At 45.5% G+C, this 20,056-nt stretch overlaps 1 protein-coding gene across 5 annotated transcripts in view; it reads right to left on the bottom strand.

The window, feature by feature from the left end:
• Nucleotides 1–3,096: 3,096 nt before the first annotated feature.
• Nucleotides 3,097–20,056, bottom strand: part of LOC111858342 (myosin light chain kinase, smooth muscle-like) — a 58,779-nt gene continuing 41,819 nt past the window's right edge. For 4 of the 5 annotated variants that reach the window (XM_023840014.2, XM_023840015.2, XM_023840018.2 and 1 more), the window contains 18 exons: nucleotides 19,459–19,551; nucleotides 17,889–19,120; nucleotides 16,782–16,898; nucleotides 16,041–16,106; nucleotides 12,221–12,271; nucleotides 11,652–11,779; nucleotides 11,331–11,487; nucleotides 9,310–9,612; nucleotides 8,879–8,926; nucleotides 8,427–8,532; nucleotides 8,130–8,333; nucleotides 6,706–6,923; nucleotides 6,406–6,529; nucleotides 5,299–5,451; nucleotides 4,975–5,098; nucleotides 4,684–4,789; nucleotides 4,454–4,588; nucleotides 3,097–3,985 (listed from right to left, as the gene is read on the bottom strand). In XM_023840014.2, the coding sequence (XP_023695782.2) occupies nucleotides 3,726–3,985; nucleotides 4,454–4,588; nucleotides 4,684–4,789; nucleotides 4,975–5,098; nucleotides 5,299–5,451; nucleotides 6,406–6,529; nucleotides 6,706–6,923; nucleotides 8,130–8,333; nucleotides 8,427–8,532; nucleotides 8,879–8,926; nucleotides 9,310–9,612; nucleotides 11,331–11,487; nucleotides 11,652–11,779; nucleotides 12,221–12,271; nucleotides 16,041–16,106; nucleotides 16,782–16,898; nucleotides 17,889–19,120; nucleotides 19,459–19,551 (3,625 nt within the window). In that variant the 3' untranslated portion in view covers nucleotides 3,097–3,725. The remainder of the gene's footprint in view (nucleotides 3,986–4,453; nucleotides 4,589–4,683; nucleotides 4,790–4,974; nucleotides 5,099–5,298; nucleotides 5,452–6,405; nucleotides 6,530–6,705; nucleotides 6,924–8,129; nucleotides 8,334–8,426; nucleotides 8,533–8,878; nucleotides 8,927–9,309; nucleotides 9,613–11,330; nucleotides 11,488–11,651; nucleotides 11,780–12,220; nucleotides 12,272–16,040; nucleotides 16,107–16,781; nucleotides 16,899–17,888; nucleotides 19,121–19,458; nucleotides 19,552–20,056) is intronic. The other variant, XM_023840017.2, reaches the window with a different exon arrangement.

The following is a 20,056-nucleotide window of genomic DNA, read 5'->3' on the forward strand; positions in this document are numbered from 1 at the left end:
ACACGTCGTAACACCTGTATTGTAGGGGTTCCGGGCTGATTTTGTCCCTACCTGTGTTTAAACAAAACGTGTGTCCTTAGTTTATATTCGACTCAGATCAAGGTGAACTGACCATGGCATACAGGCAATAAACGCCCCAATTACGTCGTCTACGTCTTAAAATTTCAAAGCATTATTCTTTGGCAGTCAGGTCAGGGTTGGCTTCCATGACTATTTAAATAAATGTTTAAGATAAGACCGAGTTTCACCAGAGCAGAAAACATGTGGTAACTTAACTATAAGCTCATGTGATTAAACTGGGGATTATACAAACCAGCTCATGCAGGCTACTCACCGTGCCAAAGTTAACTCCGCTAACTAACCAACAGGGGTTTGTTCTTCATTTATGAGTTTATTATTAGAGTAGATGTCACCTTTAATAGGTACTTTTGCACTGGGGCAGCTAACACATTAGAGGAAGAAGAGAGTGAGCAGACCTGGTATAAACACCATGTTCTGGAAGTTAAACAGCAGGTGACCCGCTGGAAATAAAACGACTCACTGTAGCTTGGAACAAAAACACGGATGGAAAAGAACAAAATCTTAATATTACTAATTGTGACACACTATAACTCATGCATCAGAATATTGCCTTTATTGCGTAGCATCATACCAAAAAAGCTGCACTCCCCAGCTTACTGCCAATAGCTGTACATCTTGTTACGGAAATGATTCAACACAAATATTTGCTCACTTGACAAAGCTTGCCCGAATAGTAATAAGGATAGCGGACAATTAAAAAGTTCCACACCGCTAGAAATATGTAAACCAGTATGGTTAAAGCTCATTCTAAGGTCTGACCCACATATGCTGTAACCTGAAGGCATAAAGCTACAAGAGATTTGTGGACACGTGCCAAAAATAAGACTCAGAACAATATGTTGTCTGTGTGTGGGGTTGCCTAGGACGTCCCGCTCCCAGATGCCGCTTAATTTGTCTTTGCCCTTTGACGTATCGCACAGGCCAGTCCAAGCACGAGAGAGGACAGATGCGGCACAGTAGGGCCATTGTAATCAGGCAAGTCGTCATCTGTCCGAGTGAGCTGATCAATCAGACAAACATCTGTGTTACGCTGAAATTCATGCCACACCGGGAAATAGAAATTTTCGTGCCATGCTGTTTCACCAAATGTGGTATACAGGGGGTAACATAAAATACAACTTCTAACTTTTTATGCTTTAATTTTGTATTTTTAACAAAAATAAAACGCTCTTTCACTAAATATACAAACCTATAAAACGTTCAAATGTATGCCTGCTAATTATAATCTCAATAAAATATTGATTTAAAGCAGCCATCCATAATAATAAGACGCTAGCGACATCTGGTGGTAACAAAATATATTACAGAACATGATAAAAATACGACTCCTGTCAAGATTGCATTTTTTGAGCAAAAAAATAAACAAAACAATAGTGCATGCTAGTGAATGAACCTTTGCGTAAATCGGCGAAAATGGATGAACACGAAAATATTAAAATGGAAGAACACAGGTGAATTTCATAATCAGTCCATAGAGGTAATACAACATAAAACTCAGAGTACGCAGACTACATCTCCCTCTGGCGGTCAAATGGAGACGCATAAGCCGGAATTCTCATGTAGTTTATCTGTAAATTTTGTATAATGTTTACAGTAGTATTTCATATGTTTGCATGAAGGTTAGTGGTTATAACCATTTCGAATTTGTTTCCATATTTGCCAATTTGAATTCAGACGTCAACCTAGATCATAACTTTGGGTAGAGCATTGGGGGCTTTGGGGGGGGAGGTCTCCATTAAAGGGGGTCCCGGAGGATGTATTGGCTGGTTTTGATTATTGGGGTGGGATTACAACCCCCCACCACAATAATTTACCCCCATAATTTATGGCCATGGCTTTAACTATATACCTTCAAACCACAAAAACACCGCAAGATGTTTAATTTTTAAAATATGTTGTTCGGTTTATTGTTACCGTTCTATTATGCAAATTGTTTTCAGCAAGGAAATTTTAACAATATAATAATAATGCACCTTTTAAATGGGTCTTTTGAGATTGAACAGGATAGTGGATGAAATGTTCTTCTCTTCAGGGCACTGAGCCCTGCTGCACATGAAGGTACGAAGACGTGGATCAGACTGGTTGGTCTGATGCATTCCACCCACCTGCAATTGGCTTGACATGCACCCGGCCATCCACATGATGCAATAGAAAATGGGATTCATCAGACCAGATGACCTTCCATCGCTCCACAGTCCAGTTCTGACAACTACCTGCCCATTTTAGGCGTGTTCAGTGGTGGACGGGGGTCCGCTTGAGCACCCTGACTGGCCTGCGGCTACATAGTCCCACAATCAAAGGGCTTGATGTTCTGTGTGTCACTATCAGAATTACCTGCCATTTGTGCCACGGTAGCCCTTCTGTACCAGATGTGATAAACTTTGTTCGCATCCCACATCGATGAGTCCTGGCCACCCAAAACCCTGTTAATGGTTCATGGCTTTTCCCTCCTCAGCCCGCTCTCAGTAGGTACTCACCACAGCGGATCCTGAGCCCACAAGCCTTACCGTTTCAGAGATGCTCTGACTCAGTCATCTGGCCATAATGCTTTTGCCCTTATCAAAGTCACTCAGACTTTTATCGCTGCCAATTTCTTCTGCATTCAACATGTCGACTACAAGTATTGAATGTTAGCTTACTGTCTAATATATCCCAAACCCTAACATGAACCATTTTAATTAGACTGATATTTTTTATTAGTCAACATTGTTTGCTTCATGTGGGGGTGGTCATTACTTTTTAGCTGAAACTTTAAATAGTCCTCATAATTATCAACAGAGGAACAAGTCATAACTATTCTTGTTATAGGAAATGCTTTTAAAGAATTTACATTCATTGAAGCTTTGACTCACATTCACGACCAGCAATGCATTCAGAATGCATTTTCTCACAATATATCACCTACTCAGACTGCCTCTTCTCTAGTAAAATGAACATTGATGGCTTGAGTTCATGCTTCAGTCAGGGAAGCTCCTTTCTTCACTGTAATCCCATTCATCATTCATTCAGCACAAATAGGGTTTTTGTGATAACATTTATTCTGGAACAGTGAGTAACTACAGCTGTAGTGTTTCTCATTACTTGAAGTCAGCAGTTGGTCAAACCGATACACTTTATAAAAATTAAAGACATAATGGCCTATAAAATAGTGTCACTTGTTTCGATTTGTCTATAACTGCAATTCGGGAAACGGTGGAGAGCTGCATGCTTAAAACTTACGCAGAAACTACGACACGATATGGACTCTGTGCTTAAATAAATTTAAAACTGATGCATTAAAAAACACGATTTCAAAAGGGGGGGGGGGGGCAAACATCTCAGCAACTTCAAACATCAAACTGAAACGAAAACACAATCACATGTGGATGTCAGTTTGGCTTCTTCGGTTTTTCTAAACCTCTTTGGCGAAGTGCGGAATCGGAATACCTGCTTATAAACCGGTTGGAACATCGCTGGAATGTCAAGGATGTTGCAGTATTAATTAACGCCTGATATATGCTATTACTGTTAAGAGAGAAAGTGCAGGATCATAGGGACAGTGTGATGAAAGTGTGCTCTTCCCCCATTGGTCAGTCTGTCAGAGGAAGCAAGCGGTCATGAAAACAGGATAAGTTCACTGGCGAAGGAGTTCACATGTCTTTCTTCTATTCCTCCTCCCCCTCCCCCTCCTCCCCGGCATCCTCTCCTTCTTCCTCGGTCATGAACTCCACAAGGAGCTCGGCCGTGCAGGTGGCCTCACCCAGGCTGTTGACGGCCTTGCAGGTGTACTTGGCGTCGTCGTCGCTGGACACCTCAGAGATGACCAGGCTGCACTTCCCTTCCTCGTCGTAGTCTATCTGGAAGTGACGCGTCTCCTTGATGGGCTGGTCGTCCTTGTACCACACCACATCTGGGTCAGGGTATCCTGCCAACATAAATCAGGAAACTTCAGACGCTTAGAGGTTCAGAAAGACTGCAGATACAAAAAAGAGAGACCTCACAGTACAATCATCAGGGAGTGATGTCTGCATTGCCCCGAAATGGCTATATTCAAAATTCAGGATATACTACATGTAAACTATTTTCATTATATTAGATATAACAGTAGGTTGATCATGATTGTTAAATCCTAGGTTCACTTGCACCATTATAAAAGCAAGTAAACATTTCTCCATGTAGAGGTAGTTTTCACGTGTTTCTTTAAAGTTGAAATGGATCTCATTAATAGCTTCTCTGTGAGTCATCTGTAGGGAATGCTTTGTTGCATAACCGGTGCACTTTAAGGCTACTGAAACCGCACATCTGGTTGTGGCCTGATCATAGGGAGGTGCTTTCCGTTCAGCTGCGGCTGGAAGGTCACACCGGAAGCGGTTCCAGACGGGGATGCGTTTACCCTCGATCTTGCAGTCGAAGCGAGCGGCGCTGCCCTCTACGACCTCCACGTCCTTTATGACGGTGATGAAGATGGGCTTGGTATGAGGCTTTTCTTCATCCTCGATGGTCTCCAGCAACTGGTTGGCCAGATCATCTGTGGGGTCAAAAAGAGAATCATTCATAAAATAATCCCCCTAAAAAGCTTGACTGTCTCTGGCTCCATGGAGTAATTTGGGGTGTCTGGGTCACCTTCAGTCGGGTTTCCGGTGGGAGAGCCGCCCTTCTTTGCGCTGATGCCTGACAGCATGGCCATGGAGGACAGTCTGCCGATGGCTCGGACCGCGTGACCCGTTTTCTGTTCGGAGGAGCAATAAACTGGGTTTATGTCTGTTAGTTGTGCCACTTAATTTCATGATTCCAAGAACACTGAAACACAAATTAGGGGCATCTAAAGTTGGAGAAACTTGACTTCAGGACTGGCGTTTGAGAGGCACCTGGGTGAAGCGGCCTCCTCTTTAGCAGAACTGGGAATCTCCCTACCTGCCATTTCCGCCTCAAAAGGTACTTCTTCATTCTCTCCTTTGAAAGCTGCTTGGCCTCCATAGTCTTTGTGTCTTGCTTCAGCCAGGGATGGTCTAAGCACTGAGGACATGTCAACCGAGCCCTGCGGTGGGAAGGAAGACCAGTGGTCATGCATGAATGTCCTTCTTATAGGCCTCACCCTACCAGACTGGCACCATGAAGATATTGGTAGCCGGTCACTAGCTGTGAATCACTGATGAGTGCAAGTCCCATTTCTGTAGGGTAAGCATGTGACATGTCGCAAATGTTTATTCTAAATTGGCAGCATCAACCGGGGCTCACTTTAGGTTTTTCTTCAGAAGTTTGCTGATGAAGTCTTTGGCCTCCTCGGAGATCTCGTCGAAGGCCTCGTCCTCAAAATCCCACGTGGCCGAAGTCACATTGGACAGTGTTTCATTGTCATCATCTCCCATGAAGGGGGAAAGTCCGCTCACCCTGAGGAACGGCAAACGTCACAGCCGTCAGAGAGGCTCAGAAAGATAAGTCCAATTGCTGTTATGAAGATAATGAGATGACGGCAGGAGAATACTTAATGAAGCTCTGTAGCAGTGATTTACACTATCTTACTGTTAAAATAGCATGCACTTTATACAATTTAAGCAATCTAGTCTAAATAACAGGTCAATGGTACAGCAGCAAGACCATTCCTGAAAGCTAAATTGGTGACCTTTCAAGTCAAGTAACCAAAGCAAAAATGCTACTAGTTAGCGCTAACACGGCTCTTCTCCATGCTCTAGCTAAGGCAAGAAATGTATAGCATGGCAATCTGTAAGAGATTTATGAGATTTACAGTCAGAGCAGGGCTGCCTGAAATCGCCGGTGGTGGGTCTAGATGGCTAATTGAAGTACAAGAATGAAACGATTCCTGCAGAACGGCAGCGACATGAACCTCGGCCTAATTTGCCCAAAAAATGCTCACCTTGATGATTAAAAAAGTAAATGCACCTCGGTAAGTCTATCTGACAAATGTTATCAATTGTGTTTTTGTTAACCAGTATGCAACTATGCTGTTAGATGGTAACTCCTTCGTGGTTGTCTGAATCAGCTTGGCTAACGATTTAGTGAAGTCATCACGGCACCGTTGCTTTGGCCCTCAGATTCCTCCTCCTTAAGTTGAATTTTTGTGCCCCACTTTTAGTCCAAAGGCACGCAAGGGATTACATTTTTAAAGGACTGTTTCACCTCCTCACACGCTGTAGAATGGAATTTGGATTCTTTTATTCTCGGACGTCCTCAAGAAGCTTTTTCTGAGATCAATAATTAATTGTGCTGCCTTGGCTTGCCCCGGTCTGACACAGAGCGACAGATTCCTGGTCACACTCCTCACTTGCTGTCTTAGAAACACCAGCAATATGGTGTGTAGGACAGACGGGACTGTTCCTCACTCACAGGATGTAGCAGATGACTCCTATACTCCACATGTCAGTCTGATAGCTGATTGGCTCATAGTTAATCACCTCCGGAGCCACAAATTCTGGTGTCCCAAAAAGAACCTTGAGGGATCCTGAGTTTTCTGTGAGCAAACGGAAAACAGAATTAAAAGATGCGTCAACCATGTTTGGGGAGTAAGGTTTCCATATTCAAGGAAAGTGATGTCTGAGGGCAGGTCATTCAGAAATCCTTATGCCATTTCACCTACTGCCCTCCTGACAAAAACAGTAAGAGTTTTATTTCCCAGGTGAGACCCACCTAATCGACGGGCGAGGCCAAAGTCGATGAGCTTGATCTTGCTACCCGTCTTGTTGACACACATGATGTTCTCGGGCTTCAGGTCCAGGTGGACGATGTCCTGGTTGTGGATGAAATTGACGCCGTCGATGATCTGCAGCATGTACTTGATGACCTCCCGCTCCGAGAGCTCGAAGTCCTCATCGATGATCCGCTCAAACAGCTCCCCTCCAGAGATCCTGCGACATACGACGTGGGTTTGAAGAGGTCACAGCACATCAAGTCAATGTCACGTCATACCGGTGACATCGCCCTGCAGTATCATAACAGCACGTCAAATCACATCCACGACATGTCATCACAAGGCTTTTCTTAATAATTGTAGACATTGCAAAAGTTTTCATGTCAAACCAATGTCATTCCAGGCACCCTAATATGTCAATAATCCATCTTCAAAAACTAAGCCTACACTACACTAGAAAGAACCTTCTAACAATGTTGCTATATTCACACAGTCATAGCATGCTAAACAGTGCCATCAAATCAGAATTTGACAATCAGTAAAAGTGTTTCATATTTTGGACAGTTACATTTTTTTTACTCGTGCCATATTTTAATGACAATATTTCATGAGAAACCCTTTCCAGTAAGTGATTATAGTCTCTGTTTTGCGCCAGGCAGGTGTCTGGATCACGTCTAGGGGACGGCTAATCCCAGGAATGGGAAAAAAAAGACTCGTTCCGAGGCAAAGGATTTCAGTTCACTCTACAGAGCAGTGAGAAGCCAGTGACTGTGCGGTACTCGTGTTTGGTAATTGTCCTCTCTCTTTCATCAGCATCCTTCACAGTCAGCCCATGACAGCTGGCCAGTCATCATATGATATATGGCACGATGGAAAAGGAGATATCTCAAGTAAGACTTAATTTGTCGATAAAATTGCACAGGACATTCCTCGGTAAATGACAGCAGGCTGTTCAGACATGGGGCCACATGCCGTTTCTTTCCTTATGAGGAACTAGCTTGGGGGGGGGGGGGGGGGGCTTATGGGTTTTGTTCTATTTTTAACTTTCTACCTTTTTCTATATATGGTACAACTGGGATAACTGGGATAACTTTCAAAGCGTTACTTCTATAACGAGACAGAAGCAGGTGATTATTCATTTATTTTCCATTCCCAGTGAGCCAGTGAAGGGCTGCGCTGAGCCTGCAGGCTGTCATAGGCGCACTGGACATGAGGTGCACTCAGCTTCCCTAAAACACGTCTAAGGGCTGCGCATGAAAGCCCTTGCAAACCCTGCACAGAGACAAGGAAGGAACTGATCCCACGGACCAATAGGCTACAGCTCTGCCCACTGAGACAGTATCAGACAGCAATGCCGATGAGAAAAAAACTCTATGTGCAACTCAACACCCTCAACAATGGCTGATGGAACGGGCACACTCACATCTCCATGACCATGACGATGTCGGACTTGCCCTCAAAGGCATCCACACACTGGACCAGCTTGGGGTGGTGCAGGCAGTTCATGATGCCGATCTCCTGTCTCACACTCTCTTTGTCTTTCGCCGAGAACGCTTTGATGAACTTCCCAGCCCATACTTTTTTACTGGACTTCTCCACCAGTTTAAACACCTGTCCAAATTTCCCCCTAAAAAAAGGACAGAAATGTTTTTCACAAACGATCCCTCCTGGACACCTTCATTTAGATATGTGGTCTCTACAGTCACCAGCTGTAACTCACGTCCCAAGTCGTTCCTCCACGTTGTAGAAATCTTTGACCGTTTGGTCGGTTTTAATGACCACATCTCTGTATTCTGGTTTTGTTTCTGCAAAACAATCGGATAAAACTACATTGCAAATAAGAACAGTCAAGAAGGCAACTTTGGCTATTCTAAGCTGAGCTGCTTTTCAATGAGCATAAAGGAGCTGAAGACAGTCGTGGGAGAGGAGAGCCACAGGAACACAGCTGAACAGCCTTAAATCAGAAATGCAGGGTTATGTACTCAGATTGAGCAAGCAGTCATCACTGATATTTCAAAACACAATTGTTGTTGTTGTTGTAGCTACAATCACACCATAATTTGCTCATAACTTATGAATACTTTTATTACAATACTATTAAAATGTGTTTTTAAATGTGTATTATCTCTATAATAAATCCATCCTCCAGGAAAACCATGTGTAGGTGTATACCTTCATCAGAAGCTTCAGGTTCCTCCTCTTCCTCAACCTTTTTCTTTTCTGAGGGATGACAGAAGAACCATAAGCTGTTTTAAAGGTGTGTGTTCCCTTCGTGTGAAGTTAGACTGAGGCCGTGGGAATTTTATGGGGTCTCGACTTGGGACCCCCTTCCCTCCTGTGAGTGGCTAGAATTACCCTTAAAATTTAACTGTAAGGTTTGGGGTCAATAAGTCAGTTACCACACTGAGCAGAGACTTGGGCCCAGTGTTAAGACTATTTTTTGGCGAGGTCAGACCAGTTATGGGATTCATTTTCCATAATTTCTACTCAAAGGTGCATAAAAAAAAAGAAAATCTGCTATCTGCTGAACTGCTTTCAGTCAGTCTTGTTCTGTGTTCTGTAAGTGTAGGTGTATTTAGAAGTGACCACTAGGGGGGGCTAACCTTCTTCTTCCACTCCAACCGTTACTGGATCTGACTCAGCGCTGGGCTCCCCAGTGCCATAAATGTTGACGGCTCGTACCCGGAACTTGTACTGCCTGTCTGCCATTAAGTCTTGGACATTGAAGGAGGTGCTTTTGCAGGAGGTGAGTGGCTTCCACTCTTTGTCCACCGAGTTCCAGATCTCGAGGTTGTAGGACTGGACCACGCTGCCTCCGTCGTAGGTGGGTCCATACCACGACAGAGTGAGGCTCGACTTGCGGATATCGGAGGCTGCTGGTACCCGGGCAGGGGGGTCGGGTTTGTCTGAAATGCACCGTTCACAAGTAAACCTCAGAGGCTCCCAGTGCTGAGCAGGACAAGCAGAAGTATCTTCAGAGTCACCTTCGTGTGTCCTTGGCCAAGAAAACCAGGCCTGGCTACTTAAAAACATATAATTTTTGTTGTCACCTGTGTATCTGGAAATTAAATTATCATGTTTTACAGGAACAGGAAAAATAGCCAGATCTTTGGATTTAAACTCAGAAGCTGTTGGACCTCCAGTGCAGAACAAATCATCACTGCCTTGAATAAACCATGTAAAAGATATATTATCCTGCTGGTCAGTGTTTCCAGGGCCATATAACTTCAGCCATAAGCTACACAGTTACAGTAAGATTTAAACATTAATTTATTGCTGGTTAACCTTATGATCCCAGCATCCAGTTTCATGAATAGAGCTTGGGTATAAAAGGGAAAAAAAAAATAACATTAAGCTCAGCCTAGTCTTGTTTGAATGATGGAGCTTTTATCTTGGTGATGGGAAAGACTGCAGAGCTCCGTCCCCTGGGGTCGCTGAGGGACCGCCATCATGGCCCACGATCATAAAGATATCGCCCTAAATCTCAGCATTAAAATTCTTTGGATCTGAGTCCATGTGGTTCCCCAGCTCAAAATAGAAACTAGCATCGTATGAGTCAGAACGCAGACCCTATTCTCCACTTACACACTCGATTACAGCACTGAGGCGGCCTCTGTCTGACTGGCAGGACGCTTGTTACTCAACAACTGTATGCTTCTAGATGTTTCTGTATCCATTTCATATTCTAACCTCACCCGCCCTGTTTATATTACCGGGCTGAACAGGCTTCACCCAGAATCATCTAAGGTAATACCGACAGAGGGATGATTACTTTCAGGTGGCTACTTAAACAGAGTAATGTGCCAAAGTCAGCACGGGCCACAAACTCCTCCCTGAACATTGCTCTGCTTTTCCTTCTGCAGGGAGCTGCCTCTGCTGCCTCACATGGAGGCCTGAGGCAGGAGGCCGCCTTCGACCCCCCCCCCCCCCACACACACACACACACACACACTCCGCTCTTGATGGTGGTGGCAGCGGCTCCCACGTGAAACGGAATGTCCCGGAGAGGGAAAACAAAGCCGTAGAAGGAAATTGGCAGCGCCGCGGCTAAAGCTAGCGTCCAGAGCGCTCCTGTTTTCCACACGGGAGCTCGCACTCCCCAGCTGCCGCTGACTGGCTAGGTGAGCCTTAAAAACGCAGAGCCGCTATGAGCCTAAATGCACTTATGGTGTAAAAACCATTTCTCATATAAAACAAACAACAAAATATAGTGGGTAAATCCATATGAAAATATTTCATTACCTTTTTTTTCCTAATGCAACAATATTTTACTTTGCTGACTTCACTTTTAGTTATAATACATGATGTACAGTACTTAGACCCCTAATTACTACAACAAAAATAACTACAGAACTTTAACAGATTCTTTCAAGGGAACACAAGGAAATGCAAATGGAACCTTCTGCCGTTTAACGTTTTGAGATTAATGACACGACCAGTTATCAGCCAACTGGTCTTCATCACGACAGAAACAATCATAACCAATAAAGGACCTGAATACTCAACTTTAAAAAATCAGCCCAGTACTAATAGTTATGACATTTGGATCACAGTGCAACACAGACTGAAGACACAACACCAGCCGTGACCGCCGCTCTCCAGCCCCCAGCGCACTGTGACCTACCCACGATGGTGAGGTTGAGTGATGCCAGCTTGGTGCCAAACTTGTTCTGCAGCTCAATGGTGTAACAGCCAGAGTGATCTGGCTTGGTGGGGTATATGGTTAGTTGACTGGTGGACTCAGCGGTCTCCATGGTCATGTCATCTTTCCCTTCTGGGATCTGTGCGGGGGGACATGGTCGCAACAACATCAGCGCTGACAAGTACGTGTCTAAAGTGAGTAAGGTTCAACCAGTGAAAGGCAAGCTGGACTGAATCATAACTGATTATAGATGTGATGAGGGTACAGCTTTTACACTGAGGTTGCCATGGATTCGGTCCTCACCGGCTTCCTGAACTTTAGCCAGGTGCAGGTGATAGGTGGAGCACCTCCAAACTTGCACAGCAGGTCCACTTTCTCTCCCGCTAGGATCTTCATGTCTTCGGGGAACTGGATGACCTGAGGTGGAGCGCCTAGTGGACGCAGAGGAGACAGTCATGCCGCTGTTCCTGTGACCTCTGACCTCTCTGTTTCACTTTCATAATCCCAACCTCCCCCCCCCCCCCCAGGGCGTTCTAGTATAACTCCCTTCCCCTCAACCTGGCTCACTTGCTTCTGTCAATCTGTGGCTGGGATGTTGGGAAAAGCTCAGGGCTTTCCTGTTTCCCCAGTACCGAGGTGGGGTTAACGGCTTAAGGCTGAACTGCTCCAGAAATGCACAACTGCAACAGCTGCTGGGACTGACAGTCTGGCCCAGACGTGAGCCTGTAGCTCTGTTTTTGGAAAGAAACCCAGTGCTAACCCTACCAACAGCAGGCCTGGCTCTACTCCCGTTACCCAGTGATATACATCTCAGGACCAGACATTTCAGGTTATCTTGCCTGATGCTATTTGACAGTGCAGAGGATCCTTACCCTGTTTTGGAGGAGTCTTAGGGGCTGGCTTCTTCTTTATCCTTGCCTCATCTAGGAAGAACAAACATACATCATTGATCATAATGAGCAGGAAAATGATATCTCTAAGTGTTTCATGCACGGTAACATATCTACGACAACAAATCAGGGAAATGAAATGGGTCCCCTTCTCTTGGAAACTGTCCTTACAAGACAAAACATGCAATCCTCAGATTCTTCTGAAATAAATAAGAGAAGTGGTGATTTCCATTTGTTTATTTTAGTAACATTATTAACCGTTGGGTTATTTAGCTGTAGAAAGTATGCTTATATTATGACACTGTGAAATCAAATGGACCAAATGGCCAGAATTCATAACTGAATGGCAGGGAACACATTTTGTAATTCATTTTTTTTTCACAATATTCTTCAGAAATCTGAAACTCGTTACATCAATATGCAGCCAGTATCACTGCAGGGACTTGGTAACAGATTTATAAGCGTATAGAATGACCCCTTGAACTTTGTTCCGGTCATCATGTCACACTGCACAGCTGCTACACAGACAGGCTTATCGATATGTCAGTCGGCTGTAAATATGGCTAAGCGAGATGCACTGGGTTCACCTCAATGCTTTTATTAATCAGCTTCTTCAAAACACCTAAACATCCAAGTGCTTTGAAGCAGACTGAAGTGTTAGAAGAACATTGCTGCAAAAGACTGAAACGGCTTTTATTTGTTTGTGCTGGTATCTCTACTGTATTCCCATCAAAAATAAAACATTTGTCATTGAGGCTGTAATAAAGGAACACTTCCTATCGGGAGGACTGCGGCTTTTTAAATAGATTTTACTTTTTTTGGTAATACTAAAAATAGGCAGAATATCCAGGAAATTGCTCCTAGTACTATTTTTTTAACGTTTGGTCATTGTAAAAAAAACAAAGAAAAACAAGAAATGAATAAAACTGAGAAGCAGCATTTCAGAGCAAATCACAGGATGTGTTTTTCTGCTCTTTTCTATATCAGATAAAAAACCTTTTCAGCTATAAATTAGACCCTTCATTTTGTAGCTGTATCCCAAGAGCTCAAGTGGCCCTATTAAAACAGAGATTCCTACACAAAGCTACATGGGGGTTTGAGGTGCCACATGGACAAACTGAGGACGCTTCGGACGGCGACCACATGGACGAGAAAATAGCACCATGGACTAAATGAACGGCCCTGACACTCAAGCCACACCAGCAGCCATACATGTAACCTGGAAATGACCCTTTACATCCCCGACGACAGCGCAGCCAGCCTGACACTGTTCCCAAAGCCTGTCTCCTGGGACCGGCTGTCAAACACCCAATAATAAGCGTGATGGACTCCTGCAGTCAGGGTTACCCTCCTCCACTATGACTCTCTGCCTTTCTTTATTGCTGTTTGGGTATTAAACCCGGGGACTCCAGGAAGGACTGGGACTCCACAGTCTGGCATTGTGTTCCGCCCACACACCATTACTGCCTGCCCGTTCGGCAAGCTGCAGTCATGTCTGCTACTGAGATTGTGTGGGACGGGATGCCTTCAGAAGGAGCTTCCAACTTCCACCTTTAGTGCTTCTCAGAGGTCTTTCTGTCTCTCTGTCCGTCCATCCATCCATCCATCCATCAAATCAAATATGTATCACATCAAATTCTCCAGTCACGCATAGTATCTGTGTCAGTTGCCCTTAATCGCACTGCTTGACAGTACAGCACAGGAAGGACATTAACCCTAGTGCCTCTGCCTTCGTTTTTCACACACATACTTTAGCATCCTCTGAAAATGTCATTCTATCTAACATCTATGAGCATTCTGCTTCTCCAGCAGTGCAGAACGGCTACCACAACAACAAGACTATAACTATAACTGTGATTTTTTTCTATTAGTATGAACAGAATACTTATCTTTATTTGCAAACATATCAACAAAATAGTCAAACTTAAAGAACTGAACTGCATTCCCAAGTGTCACTTCTCTAGATCAAGATTAAATCCAGACGCCGTGTATTCATTTTGGGCTACGATGGATCATTGCTGAGGAAATTCAGTCTGTGAAAAGGAGAGTTACACGTTTGTCATTATTCATTCTCAGAAGTGATAGAAGAGTTTAGCTCTGTTAAGATCCTCACTGGGTTAAAATAAGGCTCGTTCTTCTCACAGAAGTGCTGAAGTGCTAACACACTAAAACCCAAACCAACGTTACGCAGTCTGAGAGCCTGCGACACTCCAGACATCCACAAAGCTTAGTTAAAGGTAACGGATAAGAAGAAAAGCTTAAAACTCTGTTGTGCTGACTGAACTCCATGTAACATGTGAAGTCTGCTGCCATAAATGTCAGTGATGAACGAGGACGCGTCCCGCCTACAGTGCTAAGAAACGGAAAGGGGAGATGGGGTTTAGATTCTAAAGGCTTGTTTGGGTCAGGCGCATTCCACGAGGGGCTGTGCATATCCCAAAGCTGGCAGAATCGCTGAGCTACATCCGAGGGCGTCGCGGGAAGCCAGCGGGATCAGGGAGATGCAAGCCTTACATGGAAGTCTGGGAGAGACGATCTGGGGCTCGGTGGGTGTGAACCGGCAGGACGCGGCTGCAGTCACTCAGTGGAGAGACTATGTCTTAAATACATCCCATAAACGACACGGCATGGCCCAGTTACCCCGGGATGATATACAGCACTATTACATCTAGTTAATTAGCATTACGTTACCTTACAAATACAATGCTACCATTTCTGTATATTAAACAGTTCATTTATTTCATTACATTATGCAGCTGAGTAAGCTCTATATGTAACACAAATCAATCAGCATTATACATTACCTTAATTATATCATTACTTACAGCTCAATTAGCCATAGTAAATCATACAGCCCAATTAGCCTTTTGCGATATAGATTGCATTTGATTAAACCCCCACCCCCCCTTAACACTACACTGCTCCACCGGCCATTAACGTCACACAGCTCAGGGAGCTTCATACACTCCGCACTGCTCAGTCAGCGTTAAGCATCTCCATGAACCCGTACATTATGCAGCACGATGCATATTTCATACCGCAGCTCAGCTGCCGCATTGACCCAGGCAGACACCTCATTTAATCCTTTGCTTGAACTTTTCACCTTAACACATAAGTGCCCTGTTCATTGTTACAGGAGCAGAGGCCTTCCTTGTGGTCAGAGGGTTATCTCTTTAAGCACCAGGCGCACACACACACACACACACACACACACACACACACACACACAGACCTGTACTCATATCTTTGTGGGGACTCTTCATTCATTTTCATTGGCAAAACCCTAATCCAAACAATCTTAACCCCTACCCAGTCCTAACCTTAACCATAACAAACCAAACAAAATACAAGACAAAATACGATTGCAGTCACAGATTTTTGTAAAACTGAGTTTCCCCCTTTGGGGACCGAAAAAATAGTCCCCACAATGTCAAAATAACGTGTTTTTATCATATTGTGGGGTCATGTGGTCCCCACACTGTTATGTATACCTGGACCATGCAAACCAGTGTACAGCATGGTGGAATTCCAGCCTGTTCATAGGTATTTTTTCTGTTAAATGTAATGCACACATTATATCAGGTGGCATGGTATAATGGCTGTAACAGCTTTTAAATACTCCGTTTGCCAGTCAGCATCCCCACAGCTGCACGGACACAGTGCTAATGTCACTGTTAATGTCACGTGTCGCCGGATCACTATGCTCGCGTCACTGCCTATTAATAAACATGAGCACTGTGCTTTGATTGGCCACATACCTGCTTGTGGTTTTATTTTTATGGATGGAGTTTTAGAAACTTACTCTCTGTGGTAGGAGCTGCCTTTCTGGTCTTCTTGTCTGCTGCCGTCGCGCTCGTGTCCTCGGGATCTGGAAAAGAGCCGACATGACATGCGAACTCGCCGCGCTATTTCTGTAGGCTTAAAGGGGCACGTAAGCTGTTCACTGCACAGATGATGCATGTAGCTTAGCAGAGCATTAATGGCACCAGTATTACGGAAGCTCTTCTGCTACTGCATCCCTAAGGACCTGCACTGCAAATCTGCTTTCCATAAAAGCACCTCATTTTGCAAATGAATGAGCTAAACTGGCCAGGAAGAGAGTAAAGCAGTAAAATGCTATAAATTCTCAAAGTGCAGGAATTAGTGTGACACAATTTGTTTACAAGATGTTTACAATGATGTTTTTACTTTTACTGTTTACTGCGTCTTAACATCATTTCTTGCCTTGTCAGACCATTCAGTGAGGAACTTACAACATCAGAACATTTTCAGAAAGTGATCCAATGCAGAAAATGAAGAAAAACTAATGATTTACTGAGGCCATATTACCTCCATATGAAAGACCTCTGGAGCCCATTGAGTAAGATGACTTTACATTCCCATTTTGTTTTGTTTTGCAGTTTTGTTGAGCAATAAAGATGTTTACAAGAACTGGGGCAGAGGGACATGAAGCAGTGATGAGGGAAGCAGTTTAACGACCGGAAGGTGTGTGTGTGAAAGGGGGGGGTGGCGTGACTAGGCCGTGAGACCATGAGAAGCTCACCGTCCACCAGGACCATGCAGGCGCATTCGACCCTCCCCGCGGCATTCTCAGCTCGACATTTGTACTGTCCTTCGTCTTCCGGAAGGGCCTTGTCAATGGTCAGGAAGCAGTGGCCTTCTGCAGAGGGAGGTGTTTAAAAGCACAGACACTGCACCACATTCCGGAATTTTTAAAAGCTCACAATTCCATGTGCAACTTTAATCGAGGGAGCGGGTTGCACCCGTACTGCAAATGCATTCGAAATAAATGGATGAAATCACGAGACACCAGAAGTGACAGGGATAAAGCAATCATTCCATATCTATGATACTAAAATAATACTGACATAATACTGACATTTTTGCAACAGGAAATCATGATTTGGAAGGAATCACTGAAAGTGCCAAGCAGTTCAGCCAGTAATGCTTGTCCTTCCATCCATCCATCCATCCATCCATCCATACATGTAACCAAATATGTATCACAACAAATTCTCCAGTCATCTATCCATCCAACCAACCTCCAACTGCTTATACAATACAGGGTTTTGAAAAAAAAATACCACGGGGATTAATAAAGTATCACAATACTACAATTGCTAAAATTCCTGTCACTTTCTAAGGCAGAACATCTAAAGCCACAAAATGATAAGGAAGGAATCTGGCAAAGAAAGCTGACCAGAGACAACATGGAGAGCGAATTCTCCAAAGGCTGAGGACTAATACATACTGCTGATACTGTACCTGTATGTTAGTGCTCTCGTTAACTTTACTGAATTAGGAAGGTGTCTGTAGATAGATCTTCATCATACAGTAACTGCACTGCGAAAACTTTTCAAGCTCCCCTGTAAAGCTACAAGGAGCTCCTCAGCAATTCCAGCTCTGAAACCACAAGGCTTAACACACAGAGGAAGAAGGTCTGAAATAACTCTGAACGTCTGTGGTCATTGGGTGGAATAGTATGACTTGCCCAGGTTTTGTACAGTTTTGATGTCATAAACAGGGGTAACACTCACACCTTCATTATAATTTCCAAACATTCTAGTTAGAATATCCAGAAACACTTTCATCATAATCATCATTGAGTATCTGGTTATTTTTAAATTCACTGGATGAATGGATGGCATACCTTGCTCAGAGAGGAGAATGAATTTCGAGGGCTTGATGACCTTCCCATCCAGTGTCCAGGTGATGGTGGCCGGTGGCTCGGCGCTGACTTGGCATTCCAGCTGCAGGCGCTCCCCGTCCAGCACACTGGCATCGCTCAGCGCCTGAGTGAACACGGGCGCCATCCCCACGCCACCGTTCTTCTGCCCATTAATCCTGCCGTCCACGCAGTTGATGTCATTCTTTGACAGCTCCTTGGGGGCCACCTTGGGTACCTGGGGTGCCTCCTTGGATACTTCCTTGGGCGCATCCTTGGGCACCTCCTTGTGTGCCTCCTTAGTCACCTCCTTAGGTGCCACCTTGGGCGCCTCCTTGTGTGCCTCCTTAGTCACCTCCTTAGGTGCCACCTTGGGCGCCTCCTTGGGCACCTCCTTAGGTGCCACCTTGGGTATCTGGGGCACCTCCTTAGGTGCCAGGGGTATCTCCTTGGGGGCCACCTTGGGTACCTCCTTGGGTGCCTCCTTAGGCGCCACCTTGGGTATCTGGGGCACCTCCTTAGGTGCCTGGGGTATCTCCTTGGGGGCCACCTTGGATACCTCCTTGGGCGCCTCCTTGGGCACCACCTTGGGTATCTGGGGTACCTCCTTAGGCGCCACTTTGGGTACCTGGGACACCTCCTTGGGCGCCTCCTTGGGCACCACCTTGGGTACCTGGGGCACCTCCTTGGGCGCCACCTTGGGTGCTTCCTTGGGCGCCGGGCTCTCTGTGTTGTTCTCCACAGCTGCTGGCTTCTTCTTGTTGCTCAGCACCGACCGAAAATCAGTCGTGGCATTTTTGGGTGGCTCCACCTTGCCGGGATCAGCCTTGGGCCCGCCGGCCCCTTTCTTCCCCAGGATGCTACGGAAGTCCACCTGCTGAGGCGCGTTGATCTTCCGCTCATCTTCAGACAGGGTCTTGGGCTTCACCTGCCGCTGGAGGTTGGCCCGGAAGTCCATCTGCTCGGCGGTAATCTCCTTCAGGTCCTCCTCAGAAAGGCTCTTGGTATCGACCTTCCTGCCCAGCACTCCTCGGAAGTCACGCTGCTCGGCCTCCTGCTGTCGGATATGCTCCTCGCCGTGCTGCCGCGTCTCCACGCGCCTCTTCAGGAGGCCCCTGCTGTCCAGTGACTCTCCAAACTCCTGCTCCTGCTCCTCACACTCGGCGCCTCCGCCTTGCTCTGGGCTGTCCTCTCCCCCAGCACCCTGACAAGCCCCTCTGCAGCAGCCAAAATCAGGGGAGGGGTGAGAGAGGGGAAAAAAGAAAAAAAAACAGCTACGTTTAAAGACCCCGGCTGGCTCAGCCTACAGTTTAAAATAGGTTAATTAGACGAATACAATCCATCGTTCTGCTGCATCAATGATGACTCCAGTGGCCTTATAAGGAAACATGCCCCTTCCCAACAGCCCCCCTGCCCCCCCCCCCCCGCATGGCACAGCTCTGGGAGGTAAACAGTGCGTTTGGGGACTTCTCGGAAGTCCGCTGCCTTATGGGCCTGAAAAGGGATGGGATCTGTCCAAAAATAGCATATGGAAAAGGGGGGGTGTCACACTCACAGCTGGGGGGGTCTCGCCGCAGACCCTGTGCACCCAACAGGCTCCTCGCTGAGCAGGACACGGGCCACACAGCTGCAGCCCCCGACTTTGTTTCTGCAAGAGTCACAGCAAAGTAAATCAATGGGGGGGGGGGGGCGGTACAGAGACAGAGGGAGGAGGAAGACAAGCAGAGCTGAACAGAGTCCCGTTTTATGTCTGCAAGGCTGCAGGGGAAGGAGCAGCTCTTCTGGAAACTCCTTGGTTGCTCCTGTTCATCTGAACATGCATGGCGTGTTACCCCCTAACCCCCCCCCGTGACAGTGGGGACCCCTCATCAAGCCGAGGCTCTGGCCAATCGGCACAGGGCTCGCGTATCCTAGCGCCTGTGCTACGCCGTTAAACACACCGGCCTTATATGGTGATGAGTGCTTCCAGTGGGAAGAACACAAAAGATTTTTTCACAGTTGCATCTCATTGCAATGCTGTAGGTATGTGTCTAAGCTCCGTCTGAAGCTAAAAATAAACCTCAGTTGTATATAAAGTCGACAATGCTCCTCAGAATGGAAGAGACCATTTCTCTTTCAAAAGGTTGAAGAGATGCATGCTACAGACAAGTGAT

Source organism: Paramormyrops kingsleyae, chromosome 16, assembly GCF_048594095.1.
Source record: "Paramormyrops kingsleyae isolate MSU_618 chromosome 16, PKINGS_0.4, whole genome shotgun sequence".
Taxonomy (NCBI): domain Eukaryota; kingdom Metazoa; phylum Chordata; class Actinopteri; order Osteoglossiformes; family Mormyridae; genus Paramormyrops; species Paramormyrops kingsleyae.